Below are 26260 nucleotides of genomic sequence, written 5' to 3'. Positions count from 1 at the left end.
GAGCCCAGTGACCTTGCACCTCTCTGCTGTTCCTTACGTGCATAAACCTCTGCCACCATCTTCAGCCAGCATCCCAGGGAGGCAGAGGGACATACAGAAAAACCTCAGGCTTCTGCTCTATTCCCTTTCTCATCCCCATCCACTCCCCATTTTTCAGTTATCATCCATGATAACTTGAATCAGGATGAACTGATTCAAGCTTTCAGATCCCAGAAGGATATAAGATTATAGCAAGCTCCTAAAAGAATCACTTCTAAACAGCTACAAAAAAGAAAATTACACTGGAAATACAGAGAGAAAATTTAGGTGAGAATTGTTTGGGGCTCAAGGTGAAAGTGGACACTGTTACCCCCATCCCAACTTCCTGTTTTAAACCTCAACCACCAACAGGGGTCTAATTCTCAACTAAAGAGCCAAGATTAAGGTAAAAACTAACGAATCCCAATATCCACTTACTTTAGGATTTGATGCTTTTTCCAGTAGTTCCTGAACCTAAAAGGTAAAACCAGAACAAGTCAGAAGCCTGGCAATCACGATTCTTCACAAGGGGCTTTGGAAAAGGGCTCTTACGTAGTTTTCTCCGAAAGTACGCTGGCCGTGATTGTAGGCCTCGATCACCATCTCAGCAGGTTTGGTTTTGCTGACTGCTACAAGCCGGGGCTGGATTGCTGGGAGATCCTGCCAAGAGGGAAAGAGCCACAGGAGTAAGCATTTGGGAGAAATGATCCCAATAAGTCTCGTAGGATTTCTCCTGTAGAACAGATTGGCATCAATCTCAATCTGGCATTGTTAAGATACAATCTTCCAATACTATGGGCAGGGGGACTGGGGACTTAGCTCAGCAGCACAGCGCCTGCCTGGCAAGCATGAGGTTGTGAGTTTGATTCCCGGTACCAGAAAAAAAAAAAAAAACCAAAAAACCAAAAAAAACCAATACTACAGGGGGGTTAATTTGGTGACCAAAGAGTACAATATATGTATGATATCTCGACCTAATGGTAACTACCCTGATAGCTAGTGGACGACATTTCAGTCTCAGAGCAGCAGGGCAAGTTAAAGCAGTACTTCCCTAGGGTGTAGTCTTAGAACAACTACATCAGTTACCACCAGGGTGCAATCAGATGAACTCACTCTGAATCTCTGGGCCTGGGGTCTCAGAATCTTTTTGTTTTTGAGGAACTACACCCCCAGCCCTGAGAAACTTTTTTTTCAGACAGGGTTTCACTATGTAGTCTAGGCTGGCCTTGAACTTACCATGTAGCCCAGGTTAGTCTCAAACTTGAAATAATCCTTCCTCAACCTTCTGAGTGCTGTGATTATTGGCATGCACCACCATGCCTGGCTGAAAAGCTTTTTTTTAAAAATAGCTCTCCAGATGATTCTCGTGCATACCAATGCTAGAAGTTTAAAAATCACTTCATTAGAGGGGGTGGAGCTCAGTATTAGAGCACTTGTTTGACGGGTGTGAGGTCATAAGCTTGTTCTGGGGTACAGTACAACAACACAAAACAAAGCAAAGTTATCACTTTACTAAGGCGAAAAAGCACTCTCTGATTAACAGGGAGCTTACTTCTGGCTTCTGAAATCCCAAGGTAAACGGTTTTGGAAACACATCGTGGCCCTGGTGTAATTACTCAGATTGCTTCCATTCGCTCTCCATCAGGCTAATGATGTGTAATTCACTGTTCCATCTGACTCAACCACCCAATAGCAGACCTGAGACTGGGACACAAACAATTCTGGACTCAGGATTAGACCTCGCTGAGTTCGTCCCACAGCCATCACATTTAGAGTAGGGTTTCCCTGCGTTCTGCTGCAGCCAGCCCCACACACAGGCCATCAGAGACAGGACTCCTTTATCCTCCTATAGTTCAGTCTTCACATCCCCCACTGCCTGCTGGAATTGTCAAAGAATCACATTATTCTCAAGGACCTGAAGGAGTCAGGTCAATTAGCAAAGAGCCCTCTTCTGTCCGAGGGGCCTGCATTACCAGCCTTTTATGCGACCATGTCATAATTCCTAGGATGTTGATGAACTGGTGGTTTCCAGAGAGAAAAGTGGAAGGGGTAGCTTATGTGGCTGAGACCGTCCAGGGAAAACCTCCCAGAATGAGAGAATCTCTAGATTTTCCTTAGCCACTGAGAATCATAGAACATTAATGCCAGAAGGAGATTAGTTTTTGGAGTCATCCCACTGTCTATACAGATGAAGAAACTGAGGACCGAAGTTAAGTGATTTGTTCAAGGTAACACCTAATTAGTAGTTTAGGGAAGACTGTAACACAGGTCCTCTATCTCCAGGCCAACATTCTGGGTTCTGAGAACGTAACAGCTTGATCAGACAGGCCTTTGCCCTTTCAGTTCGGGCCTTTGTCATCTTAACTAGCACGAAGCTTGGCAGGTATTAACTCTGATCCAATGAAAGTCCAAAAGAAGACATAATATATGCAGTAGAAGAAGAACATCCAAAGAGTGGCTGCAAAGTCCAGGTGACCCACCCCCGCCTCAGCCGAGGGTGGAAGCGACATTTGCTGAGCACCTACGAGCTGTCAGACGCTGCCACACGCGCGATCTCGGGGGCTCGGTCCTCTGCGTGCTCTGCCGTCAGACGTTGCCCCTGACCCCCAAGGCTCTGCCCCTAGCGAAGGGAAAAGACCACGTCGCCCGGAGAGGGGTCATCTTCCCGAGGTGGCGGTGCCTTCTGCACCAAAGCCAGCCTCCGGAGGACCCGACATACTCCTCGCGAGGTCCCTGAGAAAGTCCCTCCCCAGCCACTCGCAGCCTCGGCCACCCCGCTGACACCACGCCCGCGGCCCCGCCCCTCCGAGGGACTCCACTGCGTCACCGTGACGACCTAGTCCTCCCACACTGGAGTCCCCCTCCTCAAGCGGCCGCCCATCGTCCCCATGCGATCCCCGTCCTCACCCCTGGCCGCCGCGCCACAGCCTGCTGCACGCGCTCGTTCACTGCCCGTAGTGCGAACCCGATGCCGAGCTCCGCCGACATGCTGCTAGCTCTCCACATCCCCCGGGGATGACTGGGAGCCCCGGACCCTTTGCACCTGGGGGCTGAGCTGAGGCCAACTTCCGGTCCGCCCTGTTCCTGCGTGGGGTCCAATCACCACCAATCCCTGGGTTGTCTTACCCAATCGGCATCCGCAGGGGCGGGCGCGACGTCGACGGCCCGTCTCCCGGTGGTGGCCATCTTGGGAAGGTCGCTGCGAAAGGGTGCGGAGGTGTTTGGGCAGCGGCTCTGGGTTCTACCTGACTGCAGCCGTCTCTTTCCTGGCCTCGTGCCGGTGCCGCCCCCTATCCTCACGGGGCTTTCCTGGAGCAAAACCGCAGTCTGTTCTCACGCTCTTACTCACTTTCAGAATCCACTACACCTGAGATGTATTATGTATACGCACCAACTCCCCATGATGTTATGTACTGCAAACAGGTACAAATAAAGATTTAAAAATTACTAAAACATTGCCGTATAGAGTTTGCCTGTCCCTAGCTTTAAACGGAGCTGTAAACTACTGTACATTTTTTTGGGTGCAGGGATCAGGATTAGATCCTGCTAGAGAGGAGGCAAAGATTTTTTAGCATATTGCATGGTTCACGTGAAGAACTGTTTTTAAAATATGTAACAACCCTTTTTAAAAACAGGGCATGACTCAAATGTATGGTTATTTTTATTTTTTTCATCCTTTAGACCAGGGCTGTCCTATAGAAGCAGTGCAATCCACATATATAATTTAAAAATTGTTCATATCTTTATAAAGTGAATATATTTACTTAACCCAGTGTATCCAAGATAAGATTTCCATATCAAGCAATGGCAAAACTAAAACGGATCGTCCTCCCCTCCCCCCACTCCATCCCCGTACTGAGAGTTGAATCCGGGCCTTTGTGCTGAGCCACATTCCTGCCCTTTTGACTTTTTAATTTTGAGACAGGGTCTCTCTAAACTGCTAAATTGCCCAGACTGGGCTCAAACTTGTGATTCTCCTGGCTTAGCGTCTTGAGTAGCTAGATCAGAGGCAAGCACCATCACATTTGACTTTCTTTCTTCTCTTTTAAATCTTATATTCTTCTTAAAAAATCTGTATACATTCTGGTTGGTCCTACGTTCGGATTGATGGCAGGGTGGCCAAAAAATGTCTCTTTTGAGTCAGTTGAAATTTTTAAAGGCAAACTGTATTTAAAAAAAATATTTAGGACACATTTTGTTATTTATTTATTTATTTATTATTTATTTTTTTCCGGTACCGGGAATCGAACTCATGACCTCACGCTTGCCAGGCAGGAGCTGCGCCGCTGAGCTAAAGCCCCAGCCCCGAGGACACATTTTGGATCTTAAATCCGGTGGCTTTTTGTTTTGCTTTTGCTTGTTTTGAGGCAGGCTTTCCCTGTGTAGCACAGGCTGGCCTCCAACTCAGGATCCTCCTGCCTCTGCCCAGGTGCTTGGGACTCAGGTGTGCACCACCATACCTGGTGAGGGATTAATGTTAAGGAAAGTACTTTTGGCGGCAACTACTGTGGGAGAAAACATTAATTCATCTTAATGAAGTGGGGTGCTGTTATGCTGGAGAAAGGGCTGAAGTTTGTTCTCTGGGTTTTTTCTTGAGTGGCTTACTAAAAAAGCCTTGCAGAAAGAAGGGGCATGTTCTCTTTTTCTCAGCCCTGTTCCCACATTCCAGGAAAGGAGATGGAATTTTACATGTTCTGTCTGGGAAAATAGGTCTGAGTAGAATTTGAGCCCCTGCAATGAGGCTTCTTTGGGTGGAATTTCACGGTCACTTACCATGGTATATATGAAGAGATTATCTGTGAACTAGGATTGCCAAATGAATGAAGAGAAATTGTATTCAAATCAAATCTCATAGATATATTTCTGTTCCAACCAAAGTGATACAAATCCTTAAAAATGACAATAGCCCCTTGTGAAATGAACTTAATACGTTTGTTGTAGAGAAAGCTGGAAAGAACCCACCAGCAGGAAGTGGTGTGAGCAGCGTGTGGGTCGTGGCGCAGGGAGGCGTAGAGGGGGGTAGGGTGAGCTGGAAGTATCTGAACAGATATACTACTTGGAAAATATTTTTAAAACCACAAATACCTCACAGGCTTGGGGATGTGTAACCCAGGTGACATGTCACCAGGATGACAGGTAGTTGTATCTGCATTTAATAGCTCTGGTCTCTCTTTTGTATGAATTACAAGACACTTCCCCACCTTTCATCAACAAAGTGAGTATACACAGAGGCATTAGTCTGTGGAAGGAACCCTGGGGGAGTCGAGGATGAGCATGCAAGGCTTTATTGTGGATTTATTTCTAGGATGCTTTTCATCTCTAATAGTCTTATAAACACAGCAGTGATCCTCCTCTCATTATTACTTCACCTTTCAGTTTCTTTGCTTTCTTTTTTTTGAGACAGGATCTTGCTATGTAGTCTAGGCTGGATTGAACTTGTTATGGAGCCCAGGGTGGCCTCCAACTCAACATCTTCCTGCCTCTGCCTCCTTAGTGTTGGGACTACAGGACTGCCTAGCTTAGCTGTATTTTTGAATTAGCTTTATTCCACTTTTTTTTTCTAAAGATTTCTTTTTTGGGGTTGCTAGGGATTGAACCCATAATCTGTACAACACATGCCCCACCACTGAGCTACAACCCCCAGTCCCTCTCCTTATTTTTTTAGTTTCTTATTTAATTGGATGCATAGTAACCATCCAATATAACCTTTCACCCTTCTCTCCTACTTAATCTTTGAAAAATACCAAGTCCAAAATCACTTCATTGCCAATAACTATCTTTAATAAATCTCTCCAATAATTTGAAGGCAAAGGAGAAAAAGATTAAAAGGTCAAATACCCAGAAGAACAGATTTTATAAGCAACGTAAAAGTAGTCTATTTATTCAGTATAAATGCTATCAAGTTTTTAAAACATTCACTTCTGTAGTTTGTGGCCTTACTTATGAAAAAAAAAATATGTAAACTTTCAAATTGTTTCCTTCTGACCCCACTGTGATTCTTTTGAGGGGATTAAAAAGAGATAAAATAATTGGAAATTACTGTTGCCTGATTACTTGGCTTTGAAGAGAAATGGAGAAATCATACCACATTCAGCTCAAATGATCACCCATGACAGCATTCCCTCCCTCCACAAAAGGCTGTCACAGGGTGCCTTTGGAATGCCACTGGAGATTCTTGAACCCTCAGCCTGATGAGGACCTTCAGAGATCACCTCATCTTTCAGGATGAGTGACACTGGAACTATCCCATACGGCCTTTGAAGACTAAGAAAATGCTACCTACCAACCCCTGGATTATTTTCTATTTGCAGAAAACTATTTCCAAACTGGCCAGAATTATGTAAATTCTTTTAAAATACTGCATTCTTCAGGCTAATTTATTCTTCTTTTAGGCTCCCAGAACTATACAATAGCAAGGTGGTCATTATGCAGTTTAGTGTGTGTGTGTGTGTGTGTGTGTGTGTGTGTGTGTGTGTGTGTGTGTGTGCGCGCGCGCGCGCGCGCGCGCGCCTCCTGCCTCAGGCTCTCAGAGTGCTGGGATTATAGGCATATCCCACCACATCCGACTAGGAGTTTTATTTGTAATCATTCTTTTTTTTTTCTTTTTGGTTTTAACGTTTTCTTTTCTTTCTAGCCTGAAAACGTTTGGGATCCAACCCAGGGGCTCTGTACATACCAGGCGAGTGCTCTACCTCTAAGCTGGACCCCAGCCCAGTTTGGTTTGCTGGGAGCCCAGACCCAGACGATTGCTCTCTGCGGGGCCAAACCCTTCTCCACAGCCTGCGTTTCCGCAGGGGTATGTATTCTCATAGGGCATGGACCCTGCTTCCTTCCTTCTCCATGTACCATCCTATTTATACTTTCAGTCTTGTTTTTCTACATTTTTCACTTGGTGGTACGGAGGCTGGGGATTTAGCTCAGTGGCAAAAGCGCCTGCCTGGCAAGCGCAAGGGCGTGAGTTCGGTTTCCGGTACCGGAAAAAAACCAAAAAAAAAAACCCAACACTTGGTGGTACCCATTTTATAGTTGTGTGCTTTCTAGCCTGTTTTTCCAGATGACTGAAAATACACATATGAAGCACAGCAGTAAAGCCCTTCATATGCATTATTTCAGAGTCCACTCGACCCTTTTTTTGAGGGGGTACTTGAGATTGAACCCAGGGGCATTCCTCTAGAGCTACATGCCTAGCCCTTTCTATTTTGAGATAGGTCTTGCTAAATTGGCAGACCTTGAATCTGTGATTCTCCTGTCTCATGTAAATAGCTCGGATTATAGGCATGCACTCAGCTATTTAGTCCATTTTATAGGTGAAGAAGTGGGAGGGCGGGGACATGAACCTTAGCAGTCCACTTCCAATTTTTATATATATTTTTGAGACAGAGGTTTGCTATGTAGTTCAGACTGGCCGTGAACTATGTAGCCTAAACTGCGCTCAAACTTGCAGCAATCCTCCTGCCTCAGCCTCCCGAGTGCTAGGATTATAGGCATGCAACACTATACCTGGTTCCAATTACTATATTCTTAATTTACTCATTCAATTTTAAGTCATGTTATGACTTAAATATACAATTATGTCATGTATCAATCGGGCTCTCAGACCAATAGAAAAATATTAGAAGGCATCATTAAAAAGACCCAAGCATAGTAAGGCATGGTGGTGCATACTTGTAATTCCAGCTAATTGGGAGGTTGAAGGACAATTCCAGGTTTGAGGACAGTCTGGGCAACTCAGTGAGACCCCATCACAAAATAAAAGACAAAAAGAGCTGGGGATATAGCTCAGTAGGAGAGTGTCCCTGAATTTAATCCCCCAGTACCAAAAGAAAAACAAAAGTACTTAAAAAAAAATCAAAACAAGAATGCCTGAATTAGGGTTCCTAGATTTAACAAACACAGGTTACCCACATAAATATGAATTTCAGATAAAAAGTCCACCAAAAAAATATATCAGGAAAAAAACTTATATAAGTATTTTAATACTAAATTTATTGAGACATGAGATTAATACGTTACCTTTGGCCACTACAATTACAAGAGATGCTCAAAGTGGTGGCCATGAGCTTCTAGGCATTTATTAGCACCATGAACTGCTGGAGTGGGTATGCATTTTTTGGGTGTCCTCTGTATATATGTGTTTTAGAATGTCTAATGCAGTGCTGGGGATCTATTTGTACACAAATTACTATGTATCTGAAACACTTAACACACCTTCATCACACTTCATCTGGTAATACCTGACTCAGCAGCTTGCAGGAACAGACTGGGACCGACCTATTCAACTGATCTAAATGTTTTGAGTCAACTGAAAATAATTCTGCCCTTTGGAGCGGAACTATAGCTACGTATTCTTGTTTTTTGAGACAGGTCTTGCTACGTAGTTCAGGCTGGCCTTGAATTTGTGGTGATCCTCCTGCTTCAGCCTCCCAAGTGCTGGGATTATAGGTGTGTCACCATGCCCCGCAGCCATATATTCTTTACAATGATAAATCCCTACAGCATCCAGTAGGAATTATGTCATGTTCAAAAATTGAGGGTTTTATTTTGGTGGTGTTGACATAGGAAAGGATTTTTACCTCAATATATTTTTAAGGAGAACTTGACTCAATGACCGGGATGTCTGATTTTTTTATATCACCTATCTTAACAGTAGCTATTGCTAAATTTTACTTTTAACAAAAATGTGAACACAGACTCATTTTATTTAACAAGACTGAAAATAAAACTAAGACATAAATTCACATGAGACCTTTCCGTGTTGTCCAAAACAATTCTTCCAGCTACTGACCCAAGGCAATTAATCCAGCGGTATCATTTATAGAATGATTAATATAACAGAATCATTTCTCAATTACAAAGAGGGTCATTAAGCCCTTGGGGCTCTTTGACTTTTCAATTACCAGCCTACACAAAAGCAGAGATAAAAAGGAATGGAAATACAAATATACAATGATTGGCTATTGCCTCTTTTACAAGGAAATAACAAAAACATTGTCTACAACCCTATTGAATAGAACCAAGAAGCAGTGGTTAGGTTTATAGACACAGATAAGATAAATTTATCTTTAATCAAACAAATAGTCAAAGTCAGTAAGTATGACCATCTTACTTTCACTGCTTACTCTCTTTAGCTGGTGAAGTTTCAATGCTGAAAGGTACACAGGCCCAGAGAAACAGCCAGATTTATAAAACATCTCCCTATTTTGATCAATACATTGCTAACCTTTGTTAGTGACTCCCTCTTCACTATGCTCACAGGTCCCTCCAATCCATTTTATTTTAGTTATATAAAAATTATTAACAAACTTTGGCTTCCTTACAAACATTCTGTCCTTATATTTAAAAAAGTGATTAAAAACAGTACTGAATAGCAACCACTTTTGCAAAGTTTGAATGAGAAACATTCCGCCAAGGTGACTGACTGTTCCTTGGAAAATCCTACAAAAACTAAATTTTATAAACAGTTACTTATTTTGATAAAAGCTCCACTTATAAATAGCAGCCAGTACTTCACTGCCTACAAAACTGCAGGCTATCACATTTTATACGTTCAGAATTCAAATGTTTTAAGATCAGATTTTCTAATAAGCATTAAAAAGACAAAGTCACACAGATCTGTTAGTCATCCCTTGACAAGGAGACAACTGACTTCCATGATTTTACTCCTCAGAGAGGTCCCACAACTACTGGACTAATGCTACCAGGCATGACCACGTTTCTATTTTTTTGCTTAATGCAGTGACATTAACATGGGGGGGGGTGTCACAGCAGGACTTTACTGAGGCTCATTTGTGGCCAAAGGACAAGTGATTTAGGATGTCGGTACCAGAGAGACTTTCAAGTTAAGAAGCTGATGAAAGCACTCTTCGGAGCTGAGGTAACCTTGGCTGAGTCTACTGTGGTGAAGTGGTGTTTGCTGATGCCCAGCCGGCAAGAACTCCACAGCAGCACAGATACCATGCGGACAGGGGGTGCTGGGGTGCCACGCTGTCCTAACAATGATGGGCTTGCTGAAGAGGGAGAAGACGAGGATCTTGCGCTGGCCTTGGAGGCAGACTGTTACTTGGGAATGTTTTGGGGCCTGCACAAAGCATGGTGGTGCCCAGTGGTTTGAGAATTCCCAGTGCCAGGAATTAGCATGGGGAAGGGCAGCATCTGAAGGAAGGGGAGTTAACACCTTGTCTCTTTCTAGGCAAGCTGAATGCTGCCCACATTCCTGCCATGCCTGGTGCCACTTAGCATCAAGCTGGCCTGAGGACTACGCCATTTGATAAACCAGAAGCCTCGGCACAGAGCCGAAATTTCTGGGGTGGGAATTGCGGCCAGAAAGTATTGTTCACAGTGTTCACCTAGAGAAGAGAGGTACAGTAGGTAGTGTTTGTTTTTGTTTTGGTAGGAGCAGCTAATAACAAGGGCAAACCCTAAACCTGAGCTGGGCATGGTTATGATGCAGGGTAAAAATATGCTTGTAAATTAACTCCAGATGGTTGTTTTCTATTTAACAATCCTGTGCACCTTTCATGGGCTGCACAGGTTGCACTCCCTCCCCACAATTCCAATGGCAAGATATTAATCTTTCTTTTTTTTTTTTTTTGTCTTTTTGAGACAGGGTCTCATTAAGCAGTTTATTGGCCTTGAGCTCACTTTGTAGCCCAGGTTGGCCTTGAACTTGCAACCATCATCCTGCCTCAGCCTCCCAAGTGCTGAGATTACAGGTGTGTGCCACCATGCCCAGCTCAATATAAATCTTCATGTTTGTTCTCCTCATCCTAAATCAAAATAAAACACTTTGAATGCATTTTGACGCTTTCATCGCCAGCCTGAGGACATAGGCATGAACTCTGACTCGCATCTACACAGCTGTCTCAGGAGATTTACCATCAGTCCGACCTGAGTGGCTGTGTGGAGCTCTGGATTGAAAATCACAAGCTACTTAGGATGGGCTCCCTTTAGCACTGTGTCAGACTCCCGACACAAGCCAAGGCATCACACTAGGAAATCTCCTGACTCTTCTTCCTCCATGCGTGGTGGCAGAGCTCCTCCCTGCAGCACAGCAGGAAGGACAGTGTACTCGGGTACACACACAGCTTGCCAAGCACATATGACAGTGCCTACTGGGTATAACGATCCCATGTCAGCAGCTAGGAAGACGCTTGGGTTATTTGTTCCTGTCTTCTTGATGCTGAGTAGAACCACAGACAGATTACTTGAGAAGAGACCAAATCACAGATTAGATGAAAAGTTCAAAAAGACTTGAGTAGTGGAGAGAATGAAGCCCTGACTCTGGAAATATAGTCAGACCACTACCCTGAGCCCCAGGGAAAGGAACATAGTGTATAGAAAATCTTGCAAAACCTAGCACCAGTTCTTCCTTAGGAGGGCTCCAAACCAACCAACCAACCAACCAACCAACCAACCAACCAACCAACCAACCTTGTCTCTGAAAAGACTCATCCATACACTGACAAAACTGCCAGGGACGTCATATGCTCCCTGTGGCTGTGTCTTCTCAGCTGTGAGCCCCAGAGGTGAGGTTTGAGAAGGGAATCAAATCACCTGGAGGAAGCATCCTATGTCTCCCCCACTGCTGCTTAGTGACAGCATTCCAGATGCACCACCTTCACAGCCAGAGTTGGTGCCGGGAGGTCTGAGGTCAAAGCCATGGTATACAAATCTTTGTAGAAGTCACATAACCTACTTACTTACCTGAATAAAATCCCCAAATCATCAATCCCTACCCTCCCTTCCTAGGAAGGGGAACAGATTTAAGTCCATTTCCTTTTCACAACAACTTGAGGAGTCCAAGAAGGTAGTAAGGGAGGAAGTAGCATTCTGTTTCATCTTAAAAAATAAAGATCTCTTTAAGCGTCATCTGAGGTTGTATACTTTCTGTGTTTCAGTTCTCCTTCCCAGTGGCCTCCACGGGCTCCTCCTCCAAGTCAAAGCTCAGCTTGTCGGCCAGCCCCTCAAACTGCCTGCCTAGGCCGCCCGCAGAGTCCATGAACATGTTGGGTATGTCTTTGCCAAAGTAAATCTTGCTGTTGGAAGCAATGGCCTTGTATTTCATCAGCTGTAGATATTCTGGGGTCAGCTTCAGCTGTGACAAACAGGAAAGAAGACTTAGGTGAGATGAATGTTGGAGAAAACTGGGGTGGTACCCCTTCAATTCCCCTATGGGGAACCCACTCTTTCAGGCCTCCCCGTAACACAAATAACAGGGAACCATTTCTCTCAGAGAAAGTAGTCTAAGGCCTTCCAGACAGAGTGGTGAGAACTTTAGAAGTTTCCATGTTTAACAGAGAAGTGAAACTTCTATGGCGGCCTCCTGTCCCAGAGAAGCACCTGTCCTGCACAGTGCAGGGGTCCTCAAGTGCAGCCACGAGAGACTCAGTGTGGCGGTCATCCAACACTGGCAACTCAACGCACAACCCAACCCGAAGCCACGCTGCACCTTTACCTTATTTGCTTCAGCTATTTTCAGAGCAGTGTAGCACTCGGCATCGGCTTTTGCCTTCTCACGGGCCAGAAATGCAGCATCTGGGGGTAGGAGAGAGCGAGCAGGGGCCATCAGCAGACTATGCTGTGTGGGCTGCTGGTGTGGCTCAGCGGCAGAGCACCTGCCTCATGTGGATGAAGCCCTAAGTTCCATCCCTAGCAACAACCCCCCACCCACAACTAACCAACCCAAAAAAGACTATGTCCTGGTCCCTGTAACTTTTCTTCTGACAGTCTCTGTGACCCTGGGGAGACTGCTTTTTTCTCCTGTGCTCTGGTTTCCTCATTTGTGAGGAAAGCTGGGAAAAGGCACTTTTTTCCTATTATGCTAGTTTTAAGGATTAACCAAGAAAGAAAAACTGCTTTGAAAGCATCTCTCCAGGACAGGGATTTGTTGAGCAATACTGTTGCTATGGCTAAAATCACGTACATTGACAGCATTACCTACAAAAGGCTGCCACCCACAGACACCTCTTTCTTTGTGTGCTTCCTTCCTTTATAGCTCCACAACTGTAGAGCAACACAGTGGTAGCCCCTGCCTGAGGCTCTAGTTCCAGAGCTTTCTGTCTCAGCCCTTTCATGCTATACGCCTCAAGTAAGGGAAGCTCAAACAAGGCTCTGAATATGGCCAGAACCCCATAAATGAATACCACAAGTGTAAATAATACAGCCCCTCTCCAAGTCCATTTCCTTTTTATCTTCGCCAATCATCTTTAAAGGTGCATAAGCTGGCACAGTTCTGAGAGAATTACATCCTGTGGTCCAGACCAACAGCCCTTTGGATTCAAGCAATGTATTTCCCTCCTCGGCTTGGAGTCTGGCTTTCTGTTAAGCAGAGGCAGATGTGTAGTATCTATGCCTTGCCTTGGGGATGAGGCTGGCCTCCTGGGAGCAGTGCTGGCACAGAATGCCTGGGGAGGAAGGCAGTGTGCAGGAATCTCACTGTGTTTGGTACAGCCCTGCTGCCGTGCCATGACTCCGCTGCCACAGTACCCGATGATGTGGGCTTCTGAAACATGCTGCTTTGCTCAGAGCGCCCCATGGGGAGCTACTGCTCGGTAAAATCCTAACTGGCTCCTCAGTGGCCGCGCCAAGCCTGACCGGCCCCATAATGGGTACAAATGAACGTAACACAGAGGGCTGGAGCTGACCTGAGGGCCCATTTCTGTCCCGGAATTTGCTTGAGAGAAGCACCATGCGAAGTAAAAGGAGGGTAGTGGGGAGGAGGTAGAAACTCAAAGCCAGTACAGAAAACACTTCAGCTCCAGTATTCTTGGTGCTGAGTGAAGTGTCTGTTTGGAACAACTTATGGACCTTATGGACCCCGAGCACAGACTTGGAGATCACAAAATTTGCACCACTTGACTTCTGAGGGGAAGCGGGTGAGGGAAGTGAGCTGCCACTGTGGCCCAGACTGCAGGCCCTGCGAGGCTGTGGGCTCCAGGCCAGCGGGGACCATGGTGTCCCTTGCCAAGGCCTAGCAAAGTGACTGTGCAACAGTGCTCAACGGCTGCTGAGTGAAGGACCCGTCTGAAGACACCGATGCCGGCCTGGCCGAGGGTGTCTCCAAACGTAGGCTAAGCACAGAGCAAGACTCATGTCTCAGGGAGGTCTTGATACCTGAGAGCACAGACTAAGAGCCCAGGGAACGACCCTGTCACTTGCTTGCCCAAAAGCGGAACTGAGCAAAACTCAGGTATCAATGCCACTTCTGCTCACCTTCGATTTCTGAAATCCTTTTCTCCGTCTCCTTCTCCATGACCTTCTGCCCGTAGGTGATTTCTGCAACCTGAGCCACTTTCTCTGCCTCTGTGTAAATGAGGTTGAGGAAAGACTGACTGACCTCACTCTTCACCTGAGTGGCGGTTGCTCGGAGGGAGGGTTGCTGTTTTCAGGGGTGGCTGTGCCAGGCACGCATGGGTGGAGCACAGCAGCACTGTATCCCTAAGGTGGGCGCCAGGGGAAATCAGACCAAGCAGCAGAGCTATTCATCTGAGGAGCGTGAGGAAGACCCCTAACACCTAAATCATAAGGGTTCTTCTTTCAGAGAAATGTTCTGTTTGTTTGCTTTTTGAAGCAGGTTCTTGCTAGGTACTCCAGGCTGGCCTTGAAGTCACTGGGATCCTCCTGCCTTGGCCTCCCAAGTGCTGGGATTACAGGTGACAGCCACCCTACCTGGGTCCCAAAGGAGTGTTTTAAGGACTGCTTCTATCAGGCCCTTCATTTTAGGGAGCACTCAGCTTGGCTCGTGGTCCTACAGTGTAGTGACCGGGAACACAGTTTCTAGAGCCAGTGTCCCTGGCCCGGAGCCCCGGCCCTCACTTACTTCCACACGACCTGTTACTCAACTCTCTGTGCTTCAGCCTAACAGAATGAGGTCATGACAGTGTCTCCCTCACAGGGTGGCTGTGAAGACTGGGCTTCTTCCTGCATCAAGCGGCAGGCAAGTACACAGCTCACAGTAAATGTGTAGTATGCGTTGGCCATTAGCTTAGGATTAATAATTAATAGGAAACCTCCTTCCACCTAAGAGGTAGGTGGAAACTCTTCCGCCCCGAACCCCAGCCCTTGTGCCCTAAATGGGGTGCACAGAACCATAATCAGACCAATGAGGGCTTTCTTCCGCTCGGTCTCGGCCTCCTTCTCTACCACCTTCTGTTTCTGAGCTGCAATAAGAAGCTTCGTCTTCTCACTTTCCCTGAAGGGGAAGAAAGTAGGCAGCTGTGAGGCCACAAATGAAAGCTCCGGAGGAACTTCATTATCTGCTAGAGAACCAAACTCTTCCATGTGGAGAGGCATGCTGACTGCTCACTCTCCCCTGGAAGGCTGTTCACAGGCCCAGGCAAATGCTGATCTGCTGCACACAGCAACATGGCTCTTGCCAGAGTTTGGATCTGGACTGTGCCCTAAAACCTCTGTGTTGAAGGTTTGATTCCCAAAGCAGCAGTGTGCAGAGGTAGGGCCTTTGGGAGATGCTGGCTCATGATGGCGCCGATCTCATCAGCAGATCGGGTTCCTGGTGGCTCACTCTGCCCTGGGGAAAGGGCTGTGTTACAAACGAGAGCTCTCTCTGCATCTTGGCTGCCAGGAGTGGTGCAGCTTTGCCCTACCACCTGCGCCTGGCTGTGACGCTCTGCCTTCTCTTAGCCCCACAAGAGCCAGTGATTGCACTGAACTTGCTGAAAACCCTGAGCTGAAATGAAGCCTTTTGCTTTTAAGTATGCGGATGTCACAGTGGCAGAGAGCTAACACGGCTTTCCTTCACCTCCAGGTAACTGGTGGGAAACAGAATTTAACGTGATGGTCAGGTACAGCGGCATTCATGTCTAGAGCGCCAATGACTCAGAAGACTGAGGTGGGAGGATCATGTGAGCCTAGGATTTCCAGACCAAAACGGACAACACAAGAGCCGGTCTCAAAGCCAAGCCCACACCAAATCTTGAATGCATTTTTGTAAGCTACATTTGCCTGTGCACCATCTCTATCTCCACCTCTAGTGTGAGCCACTGAACTCAGTGCACAGCTGCCCCTGCCTCAGTCACAGTGACAGGGCCCTGCAGGACCCTGATTGCTGCTCAGTCTGACAGGGCACAGGCTCTAGCAGGTGCATGAGAAAGGGAGTGAGTGTGGAGCCTGGCGCGGCTGGGGACAGGGCATACTCACATGAGCTCGTAGTTTCTGCGGATTGCTTCAGGGATATTGGGCTTGGTCACCCGCACAGCCTGGAGAAGGACACAAATGGCAGCTGCTGGGAAAGTCAGGGAGCTGGGGACACACATTCTTACAGGCCCTAGACCCTCCTCTCCTATGCAGAAAGCACATCCCTGAGATAGAAGATGCAATGTCACTGAGGGTGGACTCTCCCACGGAGGCAAAGCTTACTTGGATGACAAGGCCAGGGGCCATGGAGGTCAGGTCCTGTTGCAAAGCCAGTTTGAGATTTTCATCAATCTGATCTGGAATCAAGAAAGACAAAAAAGAGCTGTTATACCCCTTGGAAGGTGGGAGGCATGGTACAAGTGGGAATACCAGCTCAAGAATGGACCTTACAGGCAAAAGGTCTTCCCAAAAGAGTGTACTTAACAAAGTCCAGAAATCTGAAGGTCTGCTGGACTGTTGGAGGTGCATACCTAAGCTGCCTGGACATATGTGACACGGAAAAGTAGTCTTTCTGTTGGCATGAGGTAAAAATTACCTTTGTTGTTAAAAATGTAAACCACGTGCTACAAAAGATTGAGCTTAAAAGAGAAAAAGAACAATTCTAGCACATTCCTTATGTCAGGCAGCAGATTTTCCCTAGAATAACTGCAGCAGGAGAAGGCAGGCCTACACGTTCAAGGAAGCAGGAAGAAGAATGGCTATGTTGGGTCCTCTGAAAATAGGTGAGCAATTAAATCTAGTAATTTTAGAACTTTCCAAAAGATAAGACACTGAGCAGCCCCAAAGAAGATCATGAAAATGAACTTCTAAATAGACTTATGGGACTTCTAAATAGAATCATTTCCTTCACCATCAGCTGCTGTCTGCTTTAAGCAGCCATTTCTTGGTCCGTTGTGCCCAACCAAGGCTCACAGATCTACTTCCTTTTACAAAACTAAGGTCCATGGGAGCCAACTAGCAGCCAAAACTGAACCTGTTCACTGGGGTATAGCTCAATGATAAAGCATTTACCTGGTGCTGTGGAAAGGGTCTAGATTCCATTCCCAGCATGCCGAATAAAGCTGTTTAATTGCCATACTTTGACTGCTAGGATTTTAAAACAATGCTTTCTTCAACTGTCATACCAGCAACAAGGCAGTGCAATGTTTCTACATGCTGGTAACTTCCACAAACCTCTTACACTGAGGAAAAAGTGTCATAAAGTCAGTTAGCACCTCCCACCTGATGTGGGCCTAACCATATGACAACTACAAATAAATACTATTCTTAATTTTTCCATAAAAATTCTATTTTAATTTCTTTTCCTTTTTTTTTGTGATGCTAGTGATTGAACCCAGTGCCCTGCATGTGGTCTACCACTGAGCTACACCTCTAGCTCCCAGCCGAACTTTATGCGACCTTATTAGCTGGCCCTGGTGGCACAGGCCTATAATCCTAGCACTCAGAAGCCACGGCAGGAGGACAGCAAGTTTGAGTCCTGTCTGGGCAACTTAGCAAGATCCTGCCTCAAAATAAAAAACAAAGGACTGGGGATGTAGCTGAGTGTAAAGGCCCTGGGTTCAATCCCCAGGAACCCAGAAAAAACTGGCCCGATGGCCTGTACTCTCCCTATTAATAACACAGTCATCTACCAGACTAAATTATATCTGGACATGGCAGAAATCCATGGCCTGCGTGAAGGATAGAAGAAATATTCGGTACAGTGTTTCATAATACTACTAACACTGTTTATACCTTAGGGTGATATTAATAAATACCAACAAAGCTGTATCACTAAGCAAACACGGAGGTTCTGCAGGTTATCTTCTGAGCAAGTATTAGAAAATGTTCTTATAAAATGGACAAAAAAGAGGCAGCAGAGGAAGAAGTGATGAAGGTCATGTAGTCACATCTAAGGTGGAGGCTGTAGCTGGGGATGTAGCTCAGCAACACAGCTCATATCCGGCAAGCCCTGAGTTCCATTCCTGGTACCAAAAAAAAAAAGCGGAGGCTATGAATGTTCTAGGGGAGGGAGCTGTAGAAAAACCTCCAAACCTCCTGAGCTCAAGGACACCCATCATTAAACATAAGTTCCCTTTATGGATGCGCTGCCTCCAGGCAAAACTCTTGCTTGCCAGCTAGAGTGAAATTGAGGGAAAAAAGTTTCAAAGGAAATACACTTTCTAAGCTCTTCTGTACAAAATTTATACTTCACTAAGCTACCAAGTTTATGTATAAGATAGAAAGTGTTTGAATACAGAACAATTTAATATTTTAATTTTCTCCTCAAGGACATGAGAGATACTTTGTCTTTTATTGTTTCAAGTGTTTTAAAACATTCATTTAATGGAACAAGTCCTAAAACAACAGACAGACAGAAAACTAATATTTCATAAAATTCTATTAGTTTGAGGTGACAAAAATCAGAAGTAAACTTACCAGTTTTTTTCTTGAAGACACAATGAATGTAAAAGTAAAAAAAGAACACAAAACCTTGTAAAATAAATTCAGATTTTCTTGCAGAAAATTAAGAGTGGTTTTGATGATTTCCTAAATCTTAGGGGCTGGGGATTTAGCTCAGTGGCACAGTGCCTACCTGGCAAGCGCGAGGTTGTGAGTTCGATTCCCAGTACCGGAAAACAAAAAACAAAAAAACAAAAAAACAAAAAACAAAAAACAAACAAAAAAAATCTTAAACAGCACAAAACGTTACATGCTTAATTATAATGTTAAGCTACATCAATGATTTCTCCTTCCAAAGCCATTCTTGGGCTAGGCCTGTGGCTTGGAAGTTGAGCACTTGCCATCATACATGAATGAGGCTCTCGGTTTGATCCCCAGCCCTGGAAAAAAAAAGTCTTGCTCAAGGTCCATTGTACGATAATTCCTAGAAAATCATTTTCCAGCGCTAGTTTCAAGAAAATTTCATTAACTTTTAGCATTGGTTATTAGAAAAGTTATAGAAGCAAGTTTATTATTTTTCTCCACCTATTTTTAAAACCTTGTTAGTACATGTTTGGAGTACACGACAACTACAGTCACTGTGATAGGAGCAAGTTTAAACAACAGCACAAAGGAGTTGTAACAATTACTGAAATGTTGTTTTTCCTTTGCTGCTGAAAAGGACAAAAGGTGTCCAATTAAAAATGTGGCTCCTTTTTGTTTAGTTTTTTCCTACTCATCTCTATAGGGTCAGATGAAACACACACACACATCCAGCCGCTGGATGAAGCTCTGGCTCTCACTCCCTTGTAGAGTGCACTGTGAACAATGTCATTCTTATCATCTTTGCTCAGAGTGGTGTGGGACACCGAGAACACGGAAGAAAAGAATACTGAGGTGACAGCCAGCTCGGAGCAGAAGGTTCTAGTTTCAGCTTTGCTATCAACTAGCAACTAGTTCTATGACCTTCTTACTCTGGGCCTCAGTGACGGGTAGGAGAGGAAGGTTCTAGTTTCAGCTCTGCTATCAGCCGGCTCTGACTTTCTCACTTTGGGCCTCTTCAAATGAGGATACTGGGTCATATAACCTCTAGGTTTCTTCTAAAGACAACACTACCTTCATTATAGGATATTTTAGGGACAGTGAGAACACATTTCTATTCCTGTCCTGCTTCTGGCCAGAAGTGAATACTCTATTCCACGGTCAGTCCTGTGTTCCAAGCTTGCCCACCCCGAGGATCTTCCTCCATAGTCACCCACATTGTCTAGGAACACCCTGTGTGACCTGTTCTTGTGCGTCACCTGCCCTACCCTGTGGCAGCTCAGGACCAGGCAGCGGGGGCCTCCTCACCAAACAGCTCGATGTAGACCTCCTGAAGTGTGTGCACGCTGCAGAACTGGTTCAGCTCGTGGTGGATCTTGTTGAAGATGAGTGCCTTGTCGTAGTCGGCAGTGTAGTTCTTTACTATATCATACACTGGAAGGGCAAGGAAAGAGATCAGCATAAGAATATGCAAGACTCTGTTCTCAAACTTTCTCTCAGACAGCAGTACTCCCTTCCTGAGGTGCCAAGCCAGATTCAGGGGAAGGTTGGCCATTGGGGCGGAGAAAGTGGAAGACATACCTGCATTTGGGACCAGGAAGTTCACCACCTCAATTCTATCAAAGTAGATCATCACACCACCACTGTTGGAGGGAGAAGGGGCAGACATCAGTAGATTACATAAGCCCCGGAATACGATGCAGTCTCCTAAGATGTGTGACTGGCAGATGAGAAGCATTTGTGGGACATAAGGTAGCTTAGATCTCCAAGAAGATCTGCAGAGTTCACAGCAACAACCCAGTCTCCTGAGAAGTGATGCCTCCTAAAAATACCCCCTGAGAGACAAGTGAGACCTTTAGGGTTCCAGTAAGAAAACAGCAGCTCATTGCATTTTGATTCAGTAAGTCTTTTGCTGAACACACGTCACTGTGGAATTTTATAGTCAATGTTTCTGACTTTGGCACCATCACTTTAGTTCAAATATTCATTATAATAAAATTGATCATGGCACTCCACTCTTCACAAACCTATGATTGTCTCTCTTGCACTTCACTGCCTTGTCAATCAGAACACAGTAAGGTAGGGAATAGGGAATTTGGTAAAGCCACCAAGACACTGTGTCACTGTCTCTTCCTGTAGCCAGCCAGCCAGCCAGCCAGCCAGCCAGCCCTTCCTCTGACTTATTGGGGCTTAACAGCTTTATTCTGGGCACCTTACCTGGTCCCACAAGGTACATTCTTCACTTCGTCTGTCTGAAGTGTGGTCTGGGAACAGAAAAAATATCAAATGCTGTCAGGTGGGCAGTGACAAAGTAACTTATGATTCAGAATCCCAAATGTTCTCATCCCTGTTTACTTATTTGGACAGAGCTTTGCCTATGTTAAACAGGATATCCCACCTGGTCTTCCTTATGATACAGCAGAAAATATAACGCCCAACCTGCTAGATGTCAAATTTGCTGAATCTGTGTCTCTTGACATCAAAGAATGAATTCTAAGAAAGTTAGGAGTAGGAAAGATTTTTACTGAGGTAGCTCCTGAGAGATAGGAGGGGACCTGAAAGTGGGTTGCCACAGAGGTCATTTCTCTAGGAATATTTTATAGAGCAAAAATTACGAGGTGGGTACAAAACCATGAAGTGGGTACAAACATGGGTCAAATTATAATCAACCAATGACATTACAAGTATAGGTGCTTAGCTACTGTTGATCCAATAGGGAAATGGGTCACGTAGCAAGGGTACATGGGGAGAAGAAGGCCATTTTGGGGAAGGGATGGGTCCAGACGCTCTGGTCACCCACCCAGGCAACTGATGCCTATCTGGGCTCACTGGACCGGGTGGTGCATTACAGTATAATCTCAAATTAGGGAAGCATGCAAGTCTGGCCACTGTGATGCACCTCCAGCCAGTGTGGTGTTCTCACCTTCTGCACTGAGCCCTTTGAGGGACTAGCTCCGTCGGAGTGGTTATTAATTTTTATCTAACCTAACTGTCTGTAATACTTACAGGGTGTGATTCTAAAGTAAGCAAAGGTACCTACTCTACTTTCCCTGTAAGTTGACCACATATGAACAAGCAAAGTAATAATGGTTTAGTGAAAAAGACTCTGACTTAGGAATCTTAAAAATCTTAAGACTTTCAGTATATTCCTGCTGGCTTCAACCACCGGGGGCACATGCATGTCTGTCTCATCCAGCGGCTTGTACCACTGGTGATACAAAATGGATTTTATCACTTTGTCTTTTTACCAATAAAATTAGTAAAAAGCCATGTGATGCGATAGTCATGCATGTACCACTGGCAGTTCAAGCTGCCTGGCAGCAAGGCATATGGATTACAGGCCAGCCCCATAGTGAACTTGTTAAGGAATCTGAGGAACCTGAAGACTTTACTCTTGCATTTACTAGTTCTGAAACAGCACATTCCTTATTTAACCAGCTCAGCCCATTCTCAGGATTACTATGTGAGATTTACCAGCATGCACATGTGAGAGCATACGAAGTGGGAAAATGACTATGAGGTATCTTTGTATCTTGCTGGGTTAATTTAAAAGTTATTCTTGAAATCTTTTGTTTCTTCTTAGTTGGACGTATTTCATAGATGTCTACTCTAACTTAGCTGAGCTTTAGATGTTACAACTAATCTTACTCCTATTTTTGATGTCATACCCTTGCCCAATCCAACTTCCTTCCTTCTTCAAAAAAAATTAAGCTCCTATTTCTGAAGTTCAAGTAAGAACCAGCAAAACTGTCAAACTGTATTTCTACCTAACATGGTAGCCTGTGACTTGACTTTCCTTCTGCTAGTGTATCCAAGCTTTTGGCTTTGCCTACGCTGTAGAGAGTAAAGAAGAATTATTTTGGGCCATATATAAAATATATGATGTGGTTAATATAAATAAACAACCTTTCTTTTAAAAAAATATTTATTATAGCATAAAAAAAAAGAGGGAAAGTGGCCTGTGGGCCACAGATTGGATATACCTGTTCTTCTCTGGCTTTGTCTTGAAGTGAAGAAATAGTTACCACTTGCAGCTGATGGGCCAAGGCTCTACTCAGCTATTTCAAGAATCGAGTAAAGCTTCAGGAGTTTCATTAAATCAGTCTCTGAAAAGGCATTTTACTCACCCAATGGCTCAATAATTTCAAATCATGTCCTAATCAACAACCCAAACTTGCAGTCATCCAACCACAGCATACAGGCCAAACACACCTGCACCGATTTATATGACGTGATGAACGGAAGCATGAGATGGAAACCGGGGCCGCTCGTGGAAGTCAGCAGGGCACCACCTCTGCAGAGGAGGGAGGGAGAGGTGAGGTCAGTGCAGAAAGAGGATTTGTCAGATCAAGGCCCTGTGGGCCAACTTTCCCTTCAGCCTTCTAAACATTTAACTTAAGAGTCACAGGTGCTAGAGCCACGTCCACAGATCCCTTTCTTTCTTTCTTTCTCACCTCAACCCTGATATTCTAGGAAGCCTAATGGTAAAACAAAATCTTAGTCATGCTTTTGCAAGGAGAAAACACGCACACAGGCTAAATGAAAGAAAGATAGCGTAATTCCTGGCTACACTCAAGCTAAGAAAATTTGTTTTACTTTGTCACATCAGTTTATTTTGTGGCAGTCCATTGGAGCAGTTACAGGTAGTAATACAGTTATTAATTAGCTGTACTACTATTGGGAGTCCAGTGACATGGGCAACTCAAAAGAAGAATTTTAAATACACATTTTTTTGGTGCTGGGGACTGAACCTAGGGTCTCGCCCATGGTCTATCACTGAGTGACATCCCTAGCTTCAGTAGGAGTTTTAGAACTTGCCATTAGCAATCCAGAGATAAACATCACAAGGCACATTTAACAAGGGGTTCATAAAGACTTCAAGCAAAAATCTTGGTCAAAGTTTACAAAAAGGAAAGCAGCTCAAGATTTAAAAGTTTTTCTCTGGTTTATACTATAAAGCTGAAGATAATTGAGTAATAATTAAAGAGTAATAAAATGAGTAATAATTAAAGAGTAATAAAATGAGTAATAATTAAAGAGTAATAAAATGAAGTGATACAATGTACTCCAATACAATGTACTCTTTCACTGTAAGGAGCACTGTTTCAACCACTGTCTTGATTGATATAAATCAATCTGCAAGGCCATCAGCTTTCCCTGAAATGTTCATTTTAGAAGAGCCTCCCAAATGAGAGTGGGCTGTCTTCTGAAACTGCCATCAAGAACCGGGACTCAGAGCTTTTAAAGGGGTAACCAGGTAGCAGGGAACCAAAACTCCCAGATGACAGCAGGACACAATATTTCAGGAATGTTCTGCAGGAAATGCTAGTTCCTTGAGGCTTGTCCCTCAATCTATAAACGTATCTGTCAGCATCATGACAGACTATGAAGAGAGGTCTTCAATTACACACACACACACACACACACACACACACACACACCCTTCCTTGTCATTGACATAAAAGCTAAAAAGACTGCCCTATTCAGTAAAATAGGAACACAGATATTCAGCAGAATCTGCAGAAAGGGAGTCATTTAATAGGAAGCTGCAAGCTTCTACCTGTCTTGCCTTACCTGTAATATACTCCAATATGTCCCTCTTCTATCTTGTGCACAGCTGAGAAGAGAGACGCACACAAGAAACTGGAAGCCACCGCCAGAACTGCTCCCAACTGAGCCATCAGTGAACTTTTATCCTAGGAAAAAGATACGCGAAAATGTGTGGTCTGACAAGAAGGAGGCAAGCTATGCCAGCGAGAGGCCGTCACCAAGCTGAGCTTTCTCAAAGTGACTCATGCAGCCTGCTGTAGTAGGAACACAAGGACAGATTCACACTCCTTTCTTGCTGTCAGTCAACATTCCCATGCCTTAACCGGACTCACATTCTCCACCACTCTGAAGAGGTGGTGCCTTTGCCCTAGGGGAGAATCAGTGCCAACTGGGTCAGGTCTAGAACACAGCTTTGTCTTCTTGTGAACGCGAAAGTGCCTACCCTGAGCTACTTGTGCTAACAAAGGGAAGAGAGGCAGCTGCACGGGGCTGGCCCAAATTACAGAGGATGCCAAATGACAGGCAGTTGCGGCTATGTAATTCTGGTCAGAACCTCCCACTTCTAATTGCTGCCATTTCGGAAGAAACCACCGTTTCCTCCTTTCAGACGCTAAAGAGACCAGACAGTAGGCAGCAGAGTTCCAGGGTTGGATTCTCTGGGCTTTCACCCATCTTCTCAGCTACTCCTTTGGATCGAGAAGGGACAGGGTTCTACTGAAGCCACAATCCACACTCCCCCCTTCTTTGCGTGCAAGGAAAAAGGAGACACAGGAGTGAGTGCTCCAGGCTGGGACACTGTGAGCTCCAGGGTTTAACTGCGTTCAGGCACCAGGATGCGAGGATCTGGCCCCTAGCTAGAAACTCACTTCCCGGACACTGGAGGCTCTGGAAAAACTCTGGTGACTGACAGCAGAGTCGGGCCGGGCGCGCCCGGACCACGAGCGCCGCTCTAACGCGGCCGGGCGCGGAGGTCTGCGCGGCGCTCGCTCAGCGGACCTCGGCGAACCCCGACTGCCGAGGCGCAGCCGCGTCTCTTGAACTCGGGACCTTCACGGGTCGCCCCCGCCTAGCTCGCGCCCCTCCGTCCGCCTCCGGACCGGCTCGCGCACCCGCCAGCCTCCGCTCGGGCCCGCCTGTGGCTCGCGGGGAGGGGACGCACAGAAGGGCTTCCCTCACTCCAGAAGCGGCCGGCGGACAGAAAAAGGCTGTTGGGGCCGAAGCCCCGAAGCCCCTCGACTCAGCTCGGGTTTGGAGCCGCAGCGAGACCCAGAGCGCGCACGAAGGGGCGGGGGCCGCGTACCAGGCTGTCCCTCCAGGCGCTCCGTACTCGTCCGAACCCGCGTGCAACCGCAGAAACTGCCACACTACTCAGCACGCTACTTCCTTCCGGGCCCGTCGCTCCGATGACGCCATCAGTTTACGCCAGAAGGTCACACCCCCTTACCGCGGCTTCTGCAGTCAGCTCCGCCCCCCGCACGCAGAGTGGTCAATGTCTGCCGACGGCCGCGAGAGGGCGCACGTGACCCTATCCGGTCCTGATTGCTGGGCCGGGGCGCGGACCAGGACGGGTGAGCAGCGAGAGCCAGGGCGCGCGTGGCCGCGGGGGTCACGCTCCAAGGTTTTCACTTTGGAGCTTGCTCCGGCTTTCCCTCCACATTAGGCCACGCCTGGCTTTTTCCTTTTCCAGAGAAGGTGCGAGCGCGTTGCGGTGTTCCGCAGCCCGGCCGAACGGGCCGTAGCGGAAAGGTGCCGCGCTGCCCGTGGCGCCGCAGCCCGCAGCCTGGCTGTGCATTGCCCTTTCTGTTTTCCGGGGAGCTTTGAGCCACAGCAATATAAAGTAATTACGAGGAATCGTGATCCCTGTGTTTACAGAACGGAATCTCAGAGGTGCACTGCGGTGCAGGGCAGCGCCAGGCGATTCCCGGCCGGTCGCGGGGCCGGGGCTTCCTCCAGCGCGCGGCCCGGGTGCTCCGGCGCGGGGGCCGCAGCCAGGCGGTGTGCGGCGGGGGCGAGGGCCCCACTCCGGGAGGACTCGCGGGCTGGGGTGTAGCTCGGTGCCGCAGCGCTTAGTTAACGT

At 46.1% G+C, this 26260-nt stretch overlaps 3 protein-coding genes across 6 annotated transcripts in view; 1 reads left to right on the top strand and 2 right to left on the bottom strand.

The window, feature by feature from the left end:
- Prosc (proline synthetase co-transcribed homolog (bacterial)) overlaps window positions 1-3085 on the bottom strand; it is a 30580-nt gene extending 27495 nt beyond the window's left edge. The window contains exons 1-3 of one of the 2 annotated variants that reach the window (XM_005398413.2): window positions 2926-3085; window positions 571-678; window positions 457-492 (exon numbers count right to left, since the gene is read on the bottom strand). In XM_005398413.2, coding sequence (XP_005398470.1) covers window positions 457-492; window positions 571-678; window positions 2926-3024 — 243 coding nt within the window. In that variant the 5' untranslated portion in view covers window positions 3025-3085. Of the gene's footprint in view, window positions 1-456; window positions 493-570; window positions 679-2543; window positions 2792-2925 lie in introns of those variants that run through there. The other variant, XM_005398414.2, reaches the window with a different exon arrangement.
- Window positions 3086-10679: 7594 nt separating this feature from the next.
- On the bottom strand, window positions 10680-25582 carry Erlin2 (ER lipid raft associated 2). 3 transcript variants are annotated; one of them, XM_005398411.2, is made up of 12 exons: window positions 25484-25582; window positions 24208-24329; window positions 22846-22927; window positions 20851-20897; window positions 20215-20276; window positions 19942-20067; window positions 16393-16466; window positions 16174-16232; window positions 15117-15208; window positions 14230-14319; window positions 12473-12552; window positions 10680-12112 (listed from the first exon to the last, which is right to left on the bottom strand). In XM_005398411.2, the coding sequence occupies exons 2-12, from the start codon at window positions 24312-24314 to the stop codon at window positions 11912-11914; spliced, it is 1020 nt and encodes a 339-aa protein (XP_005398468.1). In that variant the 5' UTR covers window positions 24315-24329; window positions 25484-25582; the 3' UTR covers window positions 10680-11911. The 3 variants fall into 3 exon arrangements, with proteins under 3 accessions (XP_005398468.1, XP_013376951.1, XP_013376952.1); XM_013521497.1 differs by lacking the exon at window positions 25484-25582 and adding an exon at window positions 25050-25277; XM_013521498.1 differs by lacking the exon at window positions 25484-25582 and adding an exon at window positions 24923-24998.
- LOC106150057 overlaps window positions 24699-26260 on the top strand; it is a 31540-nt gene continuing 29978 nt past the window's right edge. Inside the window, exons 1-2 of the mRNA XM_013521491.1 lie at window positions 24699-24728; window positions 25094-25751. Coding sequence (XP_013376945.1) covers window positions 24699-24728; window positions 25094-25751 — 688 coding nt within the window. The remainder of the gene's footprint in view (window positions 24729-25093; window positions 25752-26260) is intronic.

This window comes from Chinchilla lanigera, unplaced genomic scaffold, assembly GCF_000276665.1.
Source record: "Chinchilla lanigera isolate Chin_1 unplaced genomic scaffold, ChiLan1.0 scaffold00062, whole genome shotgun sequence".
Lineage (NCBI taxonomy): Eukaryota > Metazoa > Chordata > Mammalia > Rodentia > Chinchillidae > Chinchilla > Chinchilla lanigera.
The sequence above is the reverse complement of the archived record's forward strand: the minus strand, read 5'-3'. Positions and strand labels throughout refer to the sequence as shown.

What these genes read in the sequence shown, in the direction of transcription:
- Erlin2 (XM_005398411.2), bottom strand. Translation starts at nt 24,314, where the DNA reads ATGGCTCAGTTGGGAGCAGTTCTGGCGGTGGCTTCCAGTTTCTTGTGT. An exon ending in GCGGAAGAAAGCCCTCATTG is followed by an intron (nt 14,320 to 15,116) that starts GTCTGATTATGG and finishes TCATTTACACAG; the next exon opens with AGGCAGAGAAAGTGGCTCAG. An exon ending in AAATAGCTGAAGCAAATAAG is followed by an intron (nt 12,113 to 12,472) that starts GTAAAGGTGCAG and finishes TGTTTGTCACAG; the next exon opens with CTGAAGCTGACCCCAGAATA.